This window comes from Anopheles maculipalpis, chromosome 3RL (genome assembly GCF_943734695.1).
Source record: "Anopheles maculipalpis chromosome 3RL, idAnoMacuDA_375_x, whole genome shotgun sequence".
Taxonomy (NCBI): Eukaryota; Metazoa; Arthropoda; class Insecta; order Diptera; family Culicidae; genus Anopheles; species Anopheles maculipalpis.
In genome coordinates this window covers 27,167,561-27,184,044 of record NC_064872.1, presented here as the reverse complement: position 1 = coordinate 27,184,044, position 16,484 = coordinate 27,167,561, and the positions used below count along the sequence as shown (strand labels likewise).

Genomic DNA, 16,484 nt, shown 5'->3' with positions numbered 1-16,484 from the left:
TTTGAGATCCGACCATAAGATCCTTTTTACGAGAAGACACTTTGGACGATGATCCCCATTTCGATGATAAGATTGCTAGGACTATAAGTTCTGTTGATAGATTAGGCTCTTTCGTCTACGACGTCTTTTGGGAGAATACATCCTATAGAATACGGCTGTCCCTCTAGACGGTGGAGTTTTCTTAGGTGGGCGAGTAGGCGATCTTTGACCGAGTAGAGCCCTTGGACGATAACTGCAAAGAAAAAATGCCTCTGGACGTTTAGGCTCATGAGAGGACAACAACTCTTGGAAGTCGAGCATCCTTTGAAGATATGTTTTTCTGGTAATATAACCCCTGTGGTGGCGAGACTTCTTCTACTATTAGCTCTATTGGTAAATGATGATTTTTTGACTGCAAAGTCTTCTTGATAAATGAGGTAGAGGAGAACCCTTGGACCAGTGGCAGATTTAGTCCCTCTGAAGTTCTAAGCGAAGTGCAAGTTGAAGACCTCTATCACATTGAATCTGCTGACCGGAGGGTGGTTTTTCGGGCTCAGCTCAGTCCGCGTACCATTCAATCCGCCCCTACCGTGGACGACGAGTTCTCTTGGACAACGAAGTCTTTTGAAAGATAAAGGCTCTTGTAAGTTCTTGCCATTGGACGCCGACATCGCGCCGGGTATGATGAGTCTTCTGAGAATATAAGCTTTCTGATCCTTCGAAGCACCTCTTTTGGAGGATTTTTCGACGCTCTTGGAGGATCCTTCGGCGCAAGTTCTATACGTAGATGCTGCTCTTTTGGCGGCAAACTCTAATTTAGCGCTTTTGAAGGTAAAGCAGCAAGGGTCGCTGAACGCCAAGGTCTCTTGATAGACAAGGTCAACGTGGCGGCCCCATGGGAGCTGCCCGCATTAATAAACCTCTGTAGGGATATTCGTACATAAAGAGATGAATTATTGATGCACACAACAAAACCGCTTGGAAAATTCAAACGCTTTTTTTGAAAATTTGCACGTGCTCCACGCACATGACCACGTGTTGCGTGAATATAAACCATTGTGCGGTATCGATCGAAGCAACGGCACGAATCATGCTCATACGCAACATGCAAAAGCATACAAAGTTTAAGGGAGGGTGGTGCGTCTTTATTTTTCGGCGCTGTGTGCGTAATATGAATTGACTGGATGAAAACAAACCAAAAAAAGAATCCGCGACACGACGGCGCCATTACACACTGACAGTCGGTTGGTGCGAATCGCGGTAGTGCGAAGAAAAACGGTTCGAACTCGTCCCGCACACGGTTACCTTTGATCGGGCAATGTGGGGTGGACAGCGTGTGGAAGGATACGATCAGCCACCACAGCAATATCCTGCGTATGGTTACACCGATTGCTACCACTGGAACGGTGCCCGCTGGGTACAGGCAGCGGAAGGCGTTATACCTCCCCTAGCGGTCGTTGCAGGGTACGAAGGTGAAACGACCTATATCGGTCGAGCGAAGCATCATAAAGCGATCGTACCGGGACGGGTAATACCCTCGAAAAAGGCTTGCATGATCGGTTCCGATGGTGGCGAGCACGCCAAGCACGACTATCAGGTGTTGTGTGATTACGAGGGAAAATTCGTCCAAACCACGGGTGCATACGTACCGCCCGGGGCCGTGCAGGGTGGTGTTACAAAGAACGGAAAACCGATGTACATCGGGTTGGTACGATTGGGACAGTCGTTGGTTGTTGGTCGAATAGTGCCGGAAGATTTTTGCTGCTACGCGGTGGTGGATGGTTATGAGAAGGTGTTCAAAGAGTATGAGATATTTGTGTCCCAAGAGGAATATCCTTATCCGTCGTAAATGAAGCTCTCTCGAGGAAGGTGGACACTGGAAAAGAGACTTAAATATCATTCAACATTTAGTGGAAAGGAAATTAGAGTATTCTAAAGAATTCCTTTTTTTGTCGGGAAAATATTGAATTTTATTTCAAAAATCCGTCTCAGGTCACAAGTGTCTTGCACATCACAACTTTAGCTTACTTTAGCTTAAGCACCCACTCTTTTTATAACCGTTGTTTGTGTGCGTAATCCGACTTAAAAAAAAAACAAACTTTCCAACGCTAAATTAAGTGCCTCAGCATTAATTTTTTGGGACGTTTGTTTGTATGTGTGAAATATTTTTGTTGCGGAATACAAGGGAAGAATACATAAAATTTGCACTCAGTCAAGAAACATACTCCCGGGGGGTGCATATTAGGGTCTGTTCCATAAAGCAGTGCAGTGTGATTGTTAAGAATAGTTAAAAAAAACACACCACACAATAACCATGAGTCAAAAAGCGTGGTCTTTTCACGTTAATCACAATCTACCCTCACCCGGCTACAACGAAAGCTTCCAGTGGGACAGTGCACGCTGGGTACAGGCAGCCGAAGGATTGATCCCGCCCGATGCCGTGGTCGGTGGATACGAAGGTGAGCCAACGTTCATCGGACGGGCAAAGCATCGTGGATCGATTGTACCCGGGCGGGTTATACCATCGAAGGGCGGTTGCTTCATCGTGTGGGGTGGCAAGGAGCATAAGAAGCAAGACTATCAGGTGCTGTGCGGATACGAAGGAGCATTCGTACGCATTTGCAATAGTTACATCCCGCCCGTTGCGTTGCGGGCCGGTGTGTCCGAGTACGGCACACCGCTCTACATTGGATTGGTACGGTTTGGCCTAACGACCCTCGTTGGGAAGGTACAGCCGGAACATTCGTGCTGCTACGTTGCGGTCGACGGTATGGAGAGATCGTTTCGCGAGTACGACATTTATGTTTCCGTGGCCGGACAAAACGGACGATTGGATTCACCGTGACGAACGGTGTGTGAAGGTGTGTAACGGATTCGCAACGGGTTGCTTAAAAACGTGTGCTGCTACTACTATCCTTTAAAGCAATGGAATAAATTGTAATTTGCATTTAATGCAAACGAATGGTATCGGATGCTTTTTTCATCATTCCAAACTTGGATAGTTTGGACGCTTACGGTGTACTGGTGTTATATATAATTAATTTATTGTTTCATTCCTCATTCTAACCGGTTCCTCTTCTATTTCCACTCCTTACGCTAAAATCGATCTTTCTTTTCGATCGGCCCTATCTAACTAGTCATGTTGCATGTTGCACAGCCAATTAAGTGTACCACCCTCCTTAACCGTAATGTCCATGACCAATTCACGTTGTTCTACAACAGCCAAACCGGGTAGGTCACACAAAATGTATGAAAGTTCCCGGAAATGAAAGCTAATATCTTTTGATCTGCTCGTATTATTTGCGTGATATTTTTAAAAAAGATTAGGCTATTTGTTTTCTGAAAATTTACAATTAGTTTGCATTTTCCGTTTTGTAGAACCTCTAGTTGGGCTTATCTTAAGGTAGAAAAGTAAATAATTCAGTTAATATACATCATCATACTAATTTTACTATTCTGACAAAGTAAAACCAGATAACTCTATTATTTATGGTCAATAAAAAGGTAGATTAATTAGTGTCGGGTCATGCAAACAGTTTTTCTGTTTATTACTTACTTATAAATAATACAACCAACTACAGTAGCACATGTAACTGAAGACTGGCAAAATATATGTTTGTCCGTATCCGTATGCGGGTCGTGTATCGAATATATTCAAACACTGTCTCCCGTTACAAAAAAATGAGTATTCAGCTGCAGTGCAAAACAGAGCACGAATAAGGAATTTAAGGAATAGGTAAATAAAAAATTGAGTGTTTCTGCAAAAATTCGATGATTATGTTGAATATGAGATATTTGAAATCATAGGCTTGTTTCACTAAACTATACAAAAAAAAAAACATGAAAAAAGGTACACTTAGTCAATTTTCAAAGAAAAACTCTCGTTAGAGATCAATTGGATTCGTAGATGTAAGGATTTTTCAGCTTTTGAAGCAAAAATTGAAAAGAAAAAGAAATATTAGGATGTTCTCCTACATGTAATTCGTTAGAAAACCAACACCCTAGCTACCTTTCTTGAAAATTTCAAGCGAATACGATATAAGATATAAGCTTTACAATCCGAAAAATTGCTTATTCATACACATAACGTATGGTCTGCCCGGGTACGCGTTCGTAGATGTAAGGGTTATCAATCGAAAAAATATTTAAAGCCAATTCAAAATTTTGCTTTCCGTACGAAAAGGCGAAAAATAAATTGGTCTAGGCGTTGTATAAATTTCAGGTGAGTACGCCTTCCCTATCAAAAGATGCTAAGGAGTTAAAGTACAAAACTTACCCATGCAGGCGGTCATTGACAGTAGGGTTAAGCGTTTGATTCGTCAATTTTTTTTTGTTCATAATGGACGGCCAGGCCGTATTGCTATTTAATTCGTCTATTAATGAACCAAAAAAAAGTGAACCTATGTTTATGATTTTATAAACACCTCAAAGTTTTGGACAGCTTTCTCTTTGCTTTTGTGCGGTACGTAACAAACGTTGTGGGACCGTTGCACCTTACCACAGATCAGCTTTCCATCCACCTTTACCCGTCCAAAGTACAGCGGTTCACCCTGTTCCGACACACCGGCCGGTGTCGCACGGAGCAGTGTGTTCGTATCTTGGCACGGTACAAACTCACCCGATGTGGCCAGTATCTCGTACACACTTTTCTCGTGTGCCTGTCCGCCCCACGGTATGGTGCAAATCTTCTTAGACGGATCGACGAACCCGGGCGTAATGGAACCGGCGTGTTCGGCACGGCCTAGGTAAAGCTTCGTGGTGGTACCGCTGGTACCACATTCTACCGCACTCGGCGGTACGATGTTGTGGTGATGGGACGATATCCATTCCATGCTGTACAGTGTGTCCCATCGGTGCAGCTGCTGCTTTCTTGATAGCCGCGGGTAGCGATCTTCGTCCATGTGGTAAAAGTGGAGATTTTCCGGGCTTAATGCTGGAAACGAATACAAAATGCCTTTGCTATGAGTCATCAGGTCGGCTGGTGATGTTTCATACACCCAAATGAACTTACAGTAATTTACCATATTGGGAAGGAGTTTGTTTTCTGGAAAGTTTTCGGGTATCTTCAGTACACTTTTCGTTAGCTTAATTCTCAGTAACACCACTCTGCATCGCCATTTTTGAGGCTAACCAGTACCACGGAAATGCTTGTTTGTCAACGGCTGGATTTGTTTGGTGATCCGCAGTGATGAGCACTTCATGTCACAACAAATGAGATGCACCCCCAGTAGCAAAATGTCACATCTCACTATCTGAGAAGTGACTGTTCACTATAGTGAGAAACAATATGTTGTTCCAAGGAATGTGAGCATAAATCGATTAAGTGAGCCCCTTTGCTCACGAACGGTGCAACAGGTTTGTAGCCAAATTATCGCATTGAGCTCGCTATTATTCCACAAATGATGCCTTCAAGTTTACCAAATTACTTAACGGGAGCATTTTGTTCATGAGATATTACTAGAAACATTGTATTGAATATATTTCATCCAGCGACGAGTTGTGAAAAAATGAGAAAGAATCGATCTCACTACTAGTGAGCAGTCAGCACGCGGCGGCGATTGGGTAATGAACGATATTTGAACTTACCGTTACGTCGACGCAACAACTTCCATTCCACGTAATCCCACAATATTTAATTGTGCATTTGTTACTTTAGATAATTTACTTTATTCGAACATTTTTGTTGCTTCTTTTTTCATACTGTTAATCTTTTTGGGGTATTATAAATATATTTAGGAGCTATATATATAGTTTTAACAATTTGCAAGCATGCTTTTTTAAAGTAAGCTCGACGGTTTGACTGTTTGCCTTTGCGTGCTTTTATATGCGTGGTTGTGCGTGTGTTTGTTTGTGAGTAGGTGTGTGTATGTGCTTGAGGAGCGTTAACTTAAATTCAACCTTCTCCGTCCCATTTAGCGTCCTACGGATTGACGTAGATCTCATACTCGGCAAAGGCGAGCTCCTGGCCACCGTACGGAATGTAGCAAACGCCATGCGACGGCTGTACCTTGCCCACCGTCACAGAGCCCTCGTGCGTAACACGCCCAATGAACAGTGGCTCCCCATCCTCAGATTCGCCCGCCGGCAGAGCGGTCGGCGGAATGTCTCCACCGGTGGCCGGTACAAACTCTCCGTTGAAATCACACAACACTTCGTACTCTGCTTTAGGGTTTTCGACACCGCCCCACGCAATGTAGCACACACCGTGCGATGCTACCACCTTGCCCGGTATAATGCCACCCTCGTGCTGGGCACGCCCAATGTACATGTCTTCTCCATCGGTACCGCCGACAACAGCGTTCGGAGGAATTTCACCGTTGGCGGCCGCTACCCAACAGGCAGCACCACCACCACTGCGCAACGCAGCAGCTGTCGGTGCGGATGGGCTGGCCTGTTCTGATGGTGGTTCGATAAGCCACGAACCGGTAGCGCCCCAACCAGTGCAGAATCCGACACAATTGATCGGGAAGGGTTCCGGATTTTCGTACGATAGAAAGGCGGCGGCCGATCCTTCATTACCAACCGTAATCACCTGAAAAGAGGGAGGATGCGAAGAAAAAAAAAGGTTATTAAGGAGTTCCTTTCACGACAGCTTCCAACATTTAGCGGGCCTACATTGTCGTGCCATCGGATCCAAAAGCCACGGAACTCTCCAGCATTCAGAATGTCGGGCGTTTCCACCTCCGCAACGTCCGGCTTGGTGCGGTTCTTGCGAATGACCGATTTCGTGTTCTTCCACCCACCGATAAACACCTCCAGCATGGGATCCGCCTCCTCCGGGTTGGTGGTAAGGGCGATGTGTGCATCGTTCGGTGCACGAACCTTAAAGTTGACCACTCCGTTACCGGCCGGCACGAAGCGGTACTCCAGCTTGTCCTCCGTTTCCAGCTCTAGGTAGTTTCGCAGTTCAGCAAAGATGGAACGAAACAGAACAAACGAAGCAAAACGGAAACGATAAACATTCGTGTTTGTGACTAATGGAGTATGCCGTTGGAACCGGTCCCACATCACAATCTGGCTTGTGTACAACGAATCCGAACGCTGTCGCAGGTCGTAAATATTCTATATTTAACACGCCACATCACGTTACCACCTTCTGCACGTGGGCTAGAAGTAACCTCGTTCGCCATTTACTACCCTCCAGCTGGAAGATGTATCGTACGAACGTACACGCGATCTACTTACCGATCGGTTCGCGTCGTGCGAAGGGTGTACTACTACTGGAAATGGTACTAATATTCTCAGCAGTATTAGAACTACTATTTGTACTAGTACTTGTCACTTTCTCTTCCTCCAAGACTACGCTCTGTTCAGCGTCGTTGTGGCCATCGGTTGCTGCAGCTTGATGGTTAGTACCAAAAGACTTTTTCTCCTTGATTCTACGATGCGCACCGGAGTCTGATGTAGTGTCCGTGCAGTATTAGTCACGTGAAACGGACATGGAGTACATGAACGTGTTGAGTAAGCACATGAAATGCGTATGAAGATGATAGGACGCACAAAACGTGTAACCGTTAGTAAATTTGGAAATTTTGATACAAAGCATACAGTGACTCTAATCGAAAATGGGACTTGTCGGGACCATCAGTAAAAGTGATACCTTCCCCAACTCTAAGTATTTCAAATACAAGAACTAGTCGGTTACATTTAAGAACGTGACGAAATTTGAAAATCAGAAAAGAGCATTGAACTTGTGGAAAATGGTTCGAAAAATATTCCAAATAGGGTGGTCTTGGAATTTAATGCCCAATAGTTTTAGCTACTTATCCGTAAAAGCTTTTCAGTTGTAAGTTAGAATTCATGAAGAGTTAATTTTTTTTAAATATGAAAATACCCTATATTGTGAGGAACTTTGGAGTGATAGTCTGTATTGAAACCTATCTGGACGGTTTCTCCAAAGCCCAACCACGTGGTTAAAAATTGAAATGGAGCAATATCGTTGATGCGTCAAGAACTCTTGAACAATACCAAGGCCGTACACCGATTGTCAGATATGTCAGCAATTAAGTAATTAAGTAAGTTCTAGTAGCTGCTCAGAATGTTGGCAAAAATTCACCGTTACTGTATGCATAAAACAATGAGAAGTCCCTTAATTTCTAGATGTCCCATTTTAGATAGGACAGCTCAGTATGCCGATTCAATTAGTTTGGAAATTTGGTTGCTACTAAGACTCATGCCTTAACGAGATACTAATCATTTCATTATTTTTTTTCTATCAACATTTTAACATACATTTCTAACATTTTATAATACAAAACATTTCTAACAAACCCCATTCTACATGCAGCAATCAATTTCTGGTCCTATCTGAGTGTTTGTACTTTATGAACAAAACGAAGGTGCTAATTGACCGTTTCTTCAACATGCTGTTGTATGCGAGACATGAGTCGCCTATTAGCAAGTGCGCAGGTTACAGGCTCTCTCTCTCTCGTAAGCAAATCTGTAAATTGTAACACCTGTAATTGTATTGTTATTCTAACTTTCTAGCCAAAGGTATGTTGTTTATTTTAAAAAAAATATCACAAGAGAGTGAAGGTAGCAAGTAGGAACAACAATGAACCATGTACAACCTTACCTTGTTTATGAGAAGTTAAAAATGGCACACTGATACGCTTCGTTGGCCACAGCTGAAGTAGAACAAGATTGCATTCTTCTACATAGCTTTCTGTTCGGCGTTTTGCCATTTTTGTTATAGTTTCTTGACATATTTTGAGTCACCTTCTCTCTATATTTTACGACAAAAGGGATCAAAATGCCGGCTTTTTTTTCCTTCGAGAAAAAAATCGATAAGCATCCCAAAAACAGCAAGTTCACTTCCAAATCCGTCGCATTGCATCATCAACGAGAGATGGTGCCGGTGGCCAAAAATGGATCGATTTTTCCAGCTAAAGCACCAGCAACACATTTTACGCGTCTTGCACTCTTCTTTAATCTTCTTTCAGTATTGATTTTAGCGTCGGTATTTTAGGTATTCCAACCTTTCTCTAGAAATGCATTTTTGGTATACAGCAGGTGCGGAATCGGACCAACCGGCTTCTTCAATTTGAGCCAACACCAAAGGAATACGTAAACAATTTAGCTTTAATCGAAACCGATGGTGTAGCTGTAGTAAGGTGATGAGCGTTTAACAGACCCCACCTGTGTGTCCAGACAAGGTAACGCGTAGTATAGCGTCATTCCAACCTTTCCCAGCTCCGGAAAGGTTCTCCAATATCAACCGCATTTTATTAGCATATGGAGACGTGAGCGGTTTGAGGAAGCGAGTGGAAACAACGTATGCTATTCGGCTTTAGTTGCAAACCGTTGATGACTGTTGACTGCTGCCGCGGCTTTCAAAACTCATGGTAAAAGACCGAGTGACATCATCATCATCATCAGGCCTAGAGCATCGTGCGAGTAGGATTGAGATTTGATCGTACGACATTCATTCGACGATCATCACCGTACATGTTCAGCGTCGGAATGTTCCACCACCGTGTGCAGCGGACGATAAGAGGTGGGATGTGCAGTGAACGCCTGTGTTGATTAAATTCAACTGCTGACCTCATCAACATCGTTAAACAAAAAAATGTGCCACGATGACCCGTTCCACGCCGCCATCCACATAAGCCCAGCATACAAAGTATAAAGCTAAAGGGCGACCAGAGAAATGATGGTGACTGCGTTCCAATCGATTGGCGACTAGCGTCTTGCGGGAAAAACAAAATCCACAACAACAAAAATTGTATTTTATTTACCAAATCCATGCTTGCTGTGGCTGCACTTGCCTGACTCACACTTCGAAGTGAAAACCAATTTTTAACCGTTTTATTTTTAGAAATTCCGACTGTTGTCTTCCGATTTTTTTTCTGATGGTGCGCTACTCAAGCTGCTGCTTTCACCAAACATGCCGGGTATCAAGAATCGAGCAAGAAGATACACCTTGAGATGGAAACTCACTTATGTTTGAGTTTTTCACACTTTGCAAGTGGAAAACCTTCTTCCGGACACTTAGTGGCAAACACTGGTACAACGTGATTGATCGTATTTTATCTTTACTTTAATACAATTGACGTGCGATCGTTACTGTTAGATACATGAGCAATAACCCTCTAAATGGAAGTTTATTCTTCTACTTACCAATGTTAGCCATATTTGTGCACGGGGTGAAGCGTGACCTTCTAAAGTAATCCACACAACAACGAAACACACGAAACTAGGAGAATACCGACCGGCTTGGTTGAAGCGTACGAAACTTTTGACGCGCTCGGGAGTGCCACAGTCGTAATGTCCGTTACATTAGGTGTAGATGCGGTGGTTGTATTTCGCGGGTTCGAACCGGTCCCGGTGACACAATGGTCTTACGGTGTACCGAGTGATGGCTAAAAATCCTCAAACCTGCCCGAAGAAAAAGCAAATAAAATTGATTAGGAAGGGATCTTGAGAAAGTAAATATATAATGTTTTGTATTTGGTCACCTTTTACATGACTAACAGGAAACTATGCTAACTGAAAATATCTTTCAATAAATAATTATATATTTTTGTCCATTGTTCTACGTATTACGGAACAACGAAATTGGCGATTCAGGTCAACAAAACCTCTCTCTCTCTCTCATTTTCTACAACAGTTCGAACGGAAAGACTCGGAATGTTGCGTCGTTGTCTCTCAGCAGTTTCGGGCTCTGTGCCGTTACCTTACAGTGTTGTATCAAATTGTTGCTTTTCTATGTATTGCTGTTAATATGAATAGTAAAACATGGAACCTTTAGAACCTGTTTAGATCTATTTATAAATTCATAAAGTCTGCTTTTAAAAAAATAATCTCGCAACATCCACTGTAAGTTGTATCATGTTTATTTTATCTGCAGTCAAAATTTGAATTAATTTTCGGCATTTTTTAGCATTCATGAATTCAATTCATGATTTGTAGCTTCTATTGCCGAAAAATTTATGAAACTGCATTTCAAGCTTTAATCGTACTAAAAGTTCCATCCAATCACTAAGAATTAGAAGATCCTGACAACGCGGCCTGTTATAATAGTTTATTTTTCCTGAATTATTGAGGGTCAAATCTTGAACACCAGACTCAAAATACATTAACATTTGGCATAGGATTGCAGGGAAAAATCAGCAGGCTTTATTGGCGTGCACCTTGAGTCCAATCATCAGAGTGTCCTTCCAAATGATGGAGTAGATCTTGGAACAAATTTTAGTTACTGCAATCCCTCGGTTTCGCCCGTCTACACAGAACAAAATTGGAGCTCAAATCCCATTCGGATCGTTTCTCTGTAGTGTCTAATGCTTATCCAACTACGTGGCATCAAAAACTATCTCGTAAGCCATACCACAAATAGATACCGGCTACATCAAAGCAGTAACAATCAATTACATAAACCTTGACACTGAAAATCGTCGATAGAAGAGACTCTGGACCCTCTACAGATGAGATCAGTACAGTAAATTAATAGGATAGCTCAATTGTAGGACCTTTCCCAATTTTAAAGTATACTTGGTGAAGCTAGGATTTTTGTGCAATTTTATACATTTCCGTATCGTACCCAGGATTGCATTGCATTTTTTGTAAACAAAATTGTTGAACAATCCTAGACCTAGAAGCGAAAAAATCGAATTTCATATGTGAATAAATTTCAAGGTAGTCCAGGAATAGTAATGCTACGATCTGTGTTCTAAATCCAGACGATCTAGACTAGATTATTACTTACAACTCACGTTGTATGAGGCATCTGGGTGCTGCTGATCACGCCACGAAGTTGACACTCCGACAATTATATTACTGTTGCCTTTAAGGCACTAAAACACCCAGCAGAATGAAAGTTAAAAAAGAGTAATTATTCTACGTTACTGTAAAATAGCAATTGTTAAGAAATGCAAATTAAAATTATATTAATGACAAGGAAAATAAAAATAAAAAAAAACTTGTGATATTTCTTCTTGCTGATCTGTGCGAAAAAAATGCCCAACTTTCTAACATTTTTCTTTTATTTCGTCGCACAATTTTGCCATCCTCTAGACGTAACATTTCATAACGCTTAAATCCCGCTATCACCCGTGCTCTAATAGTGTTGACTAAACGTAATATTATCGTAGCGTTTTTCCTTTTCGCTAACCCTACCCTATATTATGTACAATTTACAATAGTTTCGAGAAGATTCAATATCGGGCTAGTTAGGTATATGTCTATATTTGCTTTTGTTTGTATTTTTTATCACACAAAACTAGTTTGTGGTGAATATGTGTGTGTTGATAGTGATAATTAAGGTAGAATTATTTCCTTTTCGTTATCGTATCATTAGAGAAAAAGAAAAACACGGTGGCAAATTTGCTTGTTCTATAATCGACTGTAATAAAGGTTGTCGCTCTAGTCTCTCTACTCGTTGATATTGCTATGGATGCTGACCAGTAACGCCCATTACAGGGATTTTACACAGCGTTTGTGCCAAGATCCGCGTGTTCTACACCGTGCGTCATATTCTTATCGTACAAAAATTTGGTATTGTCGTCGTTGGTTGAGAGTGAGGGATGAGGGAGCTTTCACACACCGCATGTGGGGTGATGGCTTAAGGAACATTTAGGGCATAGTGTTCTGGCAAAAGGAGATTGTGATCTTGAGTCTTGCTTCTTCCCATACTCTAAAAACACCAGATTTTTAATGAACTCCCTGAGTAGTGTAAAGATGCGTGACGGGAGAGGGGTGAGATGATGATAAACGGCACCAACCGTCACTTTAAGAATGAGGTCCGCACGGGGCAACTAATACTTCAATCCAAACTACAATTAACATAACACTAATTGGGACCAAGTTGTACGACTCCCGCCTGACAAAGATCGAAACAGCTACATCTAAAACACAGGCACATACAGCTGGATGTGCCCACTTCTAAGGCTTTGTTTTGCTACAGAACTACTCTAAATCACAGTTTCAAATAAGAAAGCACAACTGAACTGAACAAGAGTCCCAACGAAAGAGGAAGCTGCATGGTTTGATATGAGACACGTTTTTGGTAATAATATTTACAACAGATAGAACAAAATGGCTGCCTACCGAACATTTTGACAAAAAACAAAGTGCACAGAAATGGCACAGGTTAGAAGATAGACGGGAATATTCTGCTTATTCCTGCGAGCAAATGAACTAGCAACGATAAGTATGACTTAAAGGATTAAGAGAGTCCTAAAACTGTTGTGCACTTTTTTGTCGCTTTGCTTTTGTAACGTAAAGTCTAATATCCACTAGCACCAAGGCTGGCCCGAATCTGCTCAAACGAAAGCCAAAACGTAAGCGACCACGGTGCCATCCGTATCCAGACGGGCAGGAAACCCTTGTACAGTGCGAAAAATCCTTCCTTCCCGATCGTTTGCTGTAAACAATCGATTGAACCCTTGTACAGTAGTCCTCTATAATAAAGAACGGTTTCAGTTTAGTATAAAGAAAGTGAGGAGTTTTCAGAAAACTTACCGCCCAGTAGCATCGGTCGGTTGATTCATAATGCGCGTCTTAACTACGTCCGCCGGTGTGCCCATGGTAGCCGCCACCAGGCCCGCACAGATCGACGACATAATGTGCACCAGATGGCAATCGGGCAGACCCGTTTTGTGCATAATGAAGTGCTTCACCGTATCGTACGTGGTCAGATCGCCCAGATTAACTAGTGCCGCACGCTGCACATTCGGAACGCTACCCTTCCACAGTCCAAACACACCACCACGGCTAACTATTTCACGGAACGCGTGTGCCGCACTGTGTACGCGTGGTTCGAGACCGAGCAAACGGCGCTTACCCTCCATCTGGATGTGTACCTTCACCAGATCGGCTGGTGAGGCGAGCCACTGTGCCAGCGCACCGGCACCGACACCGGATAGGGCCGATTGCCAGAGAGAAAAATGTTCCCTGCCGTTGCGAAGCTTTTTGCGTAGTGCGTCGTAGGTTACGATACGAACTCCACTAAAAAAGAAGAGGAGCAGAAAAAATTAATTTTTTATATTTTATTTTACATTTGATTATTACGTTCCAGTGCCGTATTGTCAACACCGCTTGTGTTGAGTATATTTTCACATATTGATAAGGCATTTCCTCCTTATTCTTTGCCTTATCCCGGGCATACTCGGTTGGGGGGGTTAAAGTTTTTTTGGGTTAATATTTTATCGCAATTTTTTTCTTACCTGTAGACTAGATGTCGGTATAGGGCGGGCGTGATTCCTTGCCACAGCTTTAGAGCACCTTCCTCGCGGATGATACCGGTTGCGGTGGCGAACATGCCACGGTATTTAAGCTAAAATTTCAGAATATAAGGCAGAAATGTTTTATTAATAATAACTTTATAAATATACTAATATATTACTGTCTAAGGCGATCCGATGGCAACGGTTTTTACACTTTACAGTAAATGGGAAGAAGAATTTATCTTATTTCCCTTTATAAGTAACTCTTGAATAGTTTTGATCAAAAAAGAGCTTTAGGATCGCTCAATAGCGGAATTCGTGACATTGTACTAACCTAATCCCTAATCCCCTTGCTCACTTCATTCAAAACATTTGCGATAACGTCATTCCTCGCAACGCTATCTTTACTTTGCAGTTACGACAATTGCGTGAATTGACCGAATAAATAGTTACATGTACTCCATAAATCTACAACAAACCCTTCATCGGCAACACTTTGTATACTGCGACTGACTATCCCACAGTTTCCAATAATAATTATCTCTTCTGCCAATTTTATGGTCACTTCATCTTAAACGCTTATGTCCGATAAAAAAAAATAGGACAAGCGGCTGTACCAGATAAGATAAGTGCACGCGACATCCACACACCTTCCCTTTTTGGATCGTACCTTCTTGACAGCACCTTCCGCATCAACTGCAGCCGTTTCACCCTGTATCTGGAGGCGTGTTTTCGTAAGATCCAGCGGGTAGGTTACCGTTTCGGCGATGCTGGCCGCAAACACCGACACCAGATAGGTGCACCAAAACGAGTCGGCGTAATGATACTTGACCGGACGCATCTCCGTCCGGCCGGTAGCTGCCGTTTGCTGCATTGTATCGCTGTCGGTAGTTGTTGCCTCGCCGGAAACTGATGCCAATGGCGAAGGTTCTAAAATAAAAAAAAAAAAATTAAAAATCAGAATTACAACAATAAACTAGTCTAGTAAATAAGAGTGTAATACTTTAAATCGAGAAAAACAAATTAACAAATCACAACGAAGCCTCTAATTTTTGCGAACCTCGCGCAGCCGGCTCATTATCAAAACTGAGCCGTCGTGCCCCCCGAAATTGGCAGTCATAAATTGGACCCCACCAGTCAATCGGCCAAACAAACAAACACGCACGCACCTTTAGCTGTGTGTTGTCCACTTACGTCTGGGGCAGATTTGTGTTAAGTGAGCCCGTACGAATGTTCTTAGACGCTATTCCGCGTGCCCCGGAACGGTGATAACTGGTGTGCCGTAGTATGTGTATCATAGGGATGTTAATGTTTGTTGTTATGATCGTTTGCCAATTCTATACACGTCCCTTCCACCTAGCTATTGCAGATTGTAGGGATGTTAGCGCCACATGTCAGGGGTAGGCAAAGAATAACTTGGCAGACACTTTAAGTCAATTTATTCGATTTATTCAGTAGTCATTTGCAAATAGGAGGAAGAATTTGTTGACTATGCAGGATAAAACGATTTGTAATGTCAATAATTCAATGAAGATTTGTTGTAGCAAAGGTTTACAGTCCTTAGCAAAGTTACCAAGAGTTTAAGATCGTTTTCAAAATGACAATGAAGGTATAGAAACGATATTTATCCCAGGTTTAGGCATGATTTTTTTTTTTTTGTTTTATTCAGTAAGAACGGCTAGGCCTCATAAGGAACGGCCAAGTCTTATGGACAGGTGATAAAATATGGCATTATGGCTGATCGGGTGGGAAGATTTTCTGCGGGTTTAGGTATCAGTCAGCACTGAGAACAGCTTCATAATCAATTCTGCATAGGCGGGTTGGCAGTGGCAATAATGGTGCCAGTCTTTACATGAAAGGGTCGGGGCTCTTATCTCGTCAGAATGGTTCCTCCGTAGTCCGTGAGAACTGATTATCCAACAACGTGATATCAACTAGACTAGTAAGCCATTCCATGAAGAAGAAAAAGTTCTCTAATAAACGAAAATATATTTGAGCTGTCTTGCCTATGCTGCGAATGCTAGAATATTACATTAGAAAGAAACTACTTTAAACAGCTTTGCCGTTCACTGCCATAAGTGATAAGCCTACATTGATAACGGAAAGGTATACATAGTTTTGTTCGGCAAGCGGCAAGATAAGAACTGTGTTGCAAAAATGTTGATGCTTCAGTTCGCATTAATACGCAGATTGCGATGAGATAATGATACTGGCGTGTGACATGGTGGTACCTGCTGGTGGCAGATTGCCCATCGAGCTCCGTGAAAGTAGTAACCGGCTTATCAGTTGAATGAATCAGGTTCTTGATTTTTACTACATGGTAGAAAATGTGTAATTTTGCTT

General features: G+C 42.4%; 4 protein-coding genes across 4 annotated transcripts in view; 1 reads left to right on the top strand and 3 right to left on the bottom strand.

Annotated features, from left to right (window-relative positions):
- The first annotated feature begins 1,293 nt into the window (after nucleotides 1-1,293).
- On the top strand, nucleotides 1,294-2,824 carry LOC126560509 (uncharacterized). The gene is made up of 3 exons (XM_050216467.1): nucleotides 1,294-1,824; nucleotides 1,972-1,978; nucleotides 2,267-2,824. The coding sequence occupies exons 1-3, from the start codon at nucleotides 1,298-1,300 to the stop codon at nucleotides 2,822-2,824; spliced, it is 1,092 nt and encodes a 363-aa protein (XP_050072424.1). The 5' UTR covers nucleotides 1,294-1,297.
- Nucleotides 2,825-4,385: 1,561 nt separating this feature from the next.
- On the bottom strand, nucleotides 4,386-5,003 carry LOC126560508 (uncharacterized). Its single transcript, XM_050216466.1, has 2 exons — nucleotides 4,991-5,003; nucleotides 4,386-4,912 (listed from the first exon to the last, which is right to left on the bottom strand). The coding sequence occupies exons 1-2, from the start codon at nucleotides 5,001-5,003 to the stop codon at nucleotides 4,386-4,388; spliced, it is 540 nt and encodes a 179-aa protein (XP_050072423.1).
- Nucleotides 5,004-5,883: 880 nt separating this feature from the next.
- Nucleotides 5,884-16,484, bottom strand: part of LOC126565133 (uncharacterized) — a 358,067-nt gene continuing 347,466 nt past the window's right edge. The window contains exons 2-4 of the mRNA XM_050222278.1: nucleotides 10,099-10,139; nucleotides 6,595-6,869; nucleotides 5,884-6,511 (exon numbers count right to left, since the gene is read on the bottom strand). Of these exons, the coding sequence (XP_050078235.1) occupies nucleotides 5,900-6,511; nucleotides 6,595-6,869; nucleotides 10,099-10,111 (900 nt within the window). The 5' untranslated portion in view covers nucleotides 10,112-10,139 and the 3' untranslated portion in view covers nucleotides 5,884-5,899. The remainder of the gene's footprint in view (nucleotides 6,512-6,594; nucleotides 6,870-10,098; nucleotides 10,140-16,484) is intronic.
- On the bottom strand, nucleotides 13,188-16,394 carry LOC126560506 (mitochondrial uncoupling protein 4). Its single transcript, XM_050216465.1, has 5 exons — nucleotides 16,373-16,394; nucleotides 14,812-15,071; nucleotides 14,142-14,251; nucleotides 13,438-13,923; nucleotides 13,188-13,376 (listed from the first exon to the last, which is right to left on the bottom strand). The coding sequence occupies exons 1-5, from the start codon at nucleotides 16,392-16,394 to the stop codon at nucleotides 13,202-13,204; spliced, it is 1,053 nt and encodes a 350-aa protein (XP_050072422.1). The 3' UTR covers nucleotides 13,188-13,201.

Bases quoted from the DNA above. Each gene is read 5' to 3' on its own strand.
- LOC126560509 (XM_050216467.1), top strand. From the start codon at position 1,298: ATGTGGGGTGGACAGCGTGTGGAAGGATACGATCAGCCACCACAGCAA.
- LOC126560506 (XM_050216465.1), bottom strand. From the start codon at position 16,394: ATGGGCAATCTGCCACCAGCAG. The intron at 14,252-14,811 runs GTACGATCCAAA...CTGAAATTTTAG, and splicing joins CGGAAGGTGCTGTCAAGAAG to CTTAAATACCGTGGCATGTT. The intron at 13,377-13,437 runs GTAAGTTTTCTG...TCTTTATTATAG, and splicing joins CCGACCGATGCTACTGGGCG to AGGACTACTGTACAAGGGTT.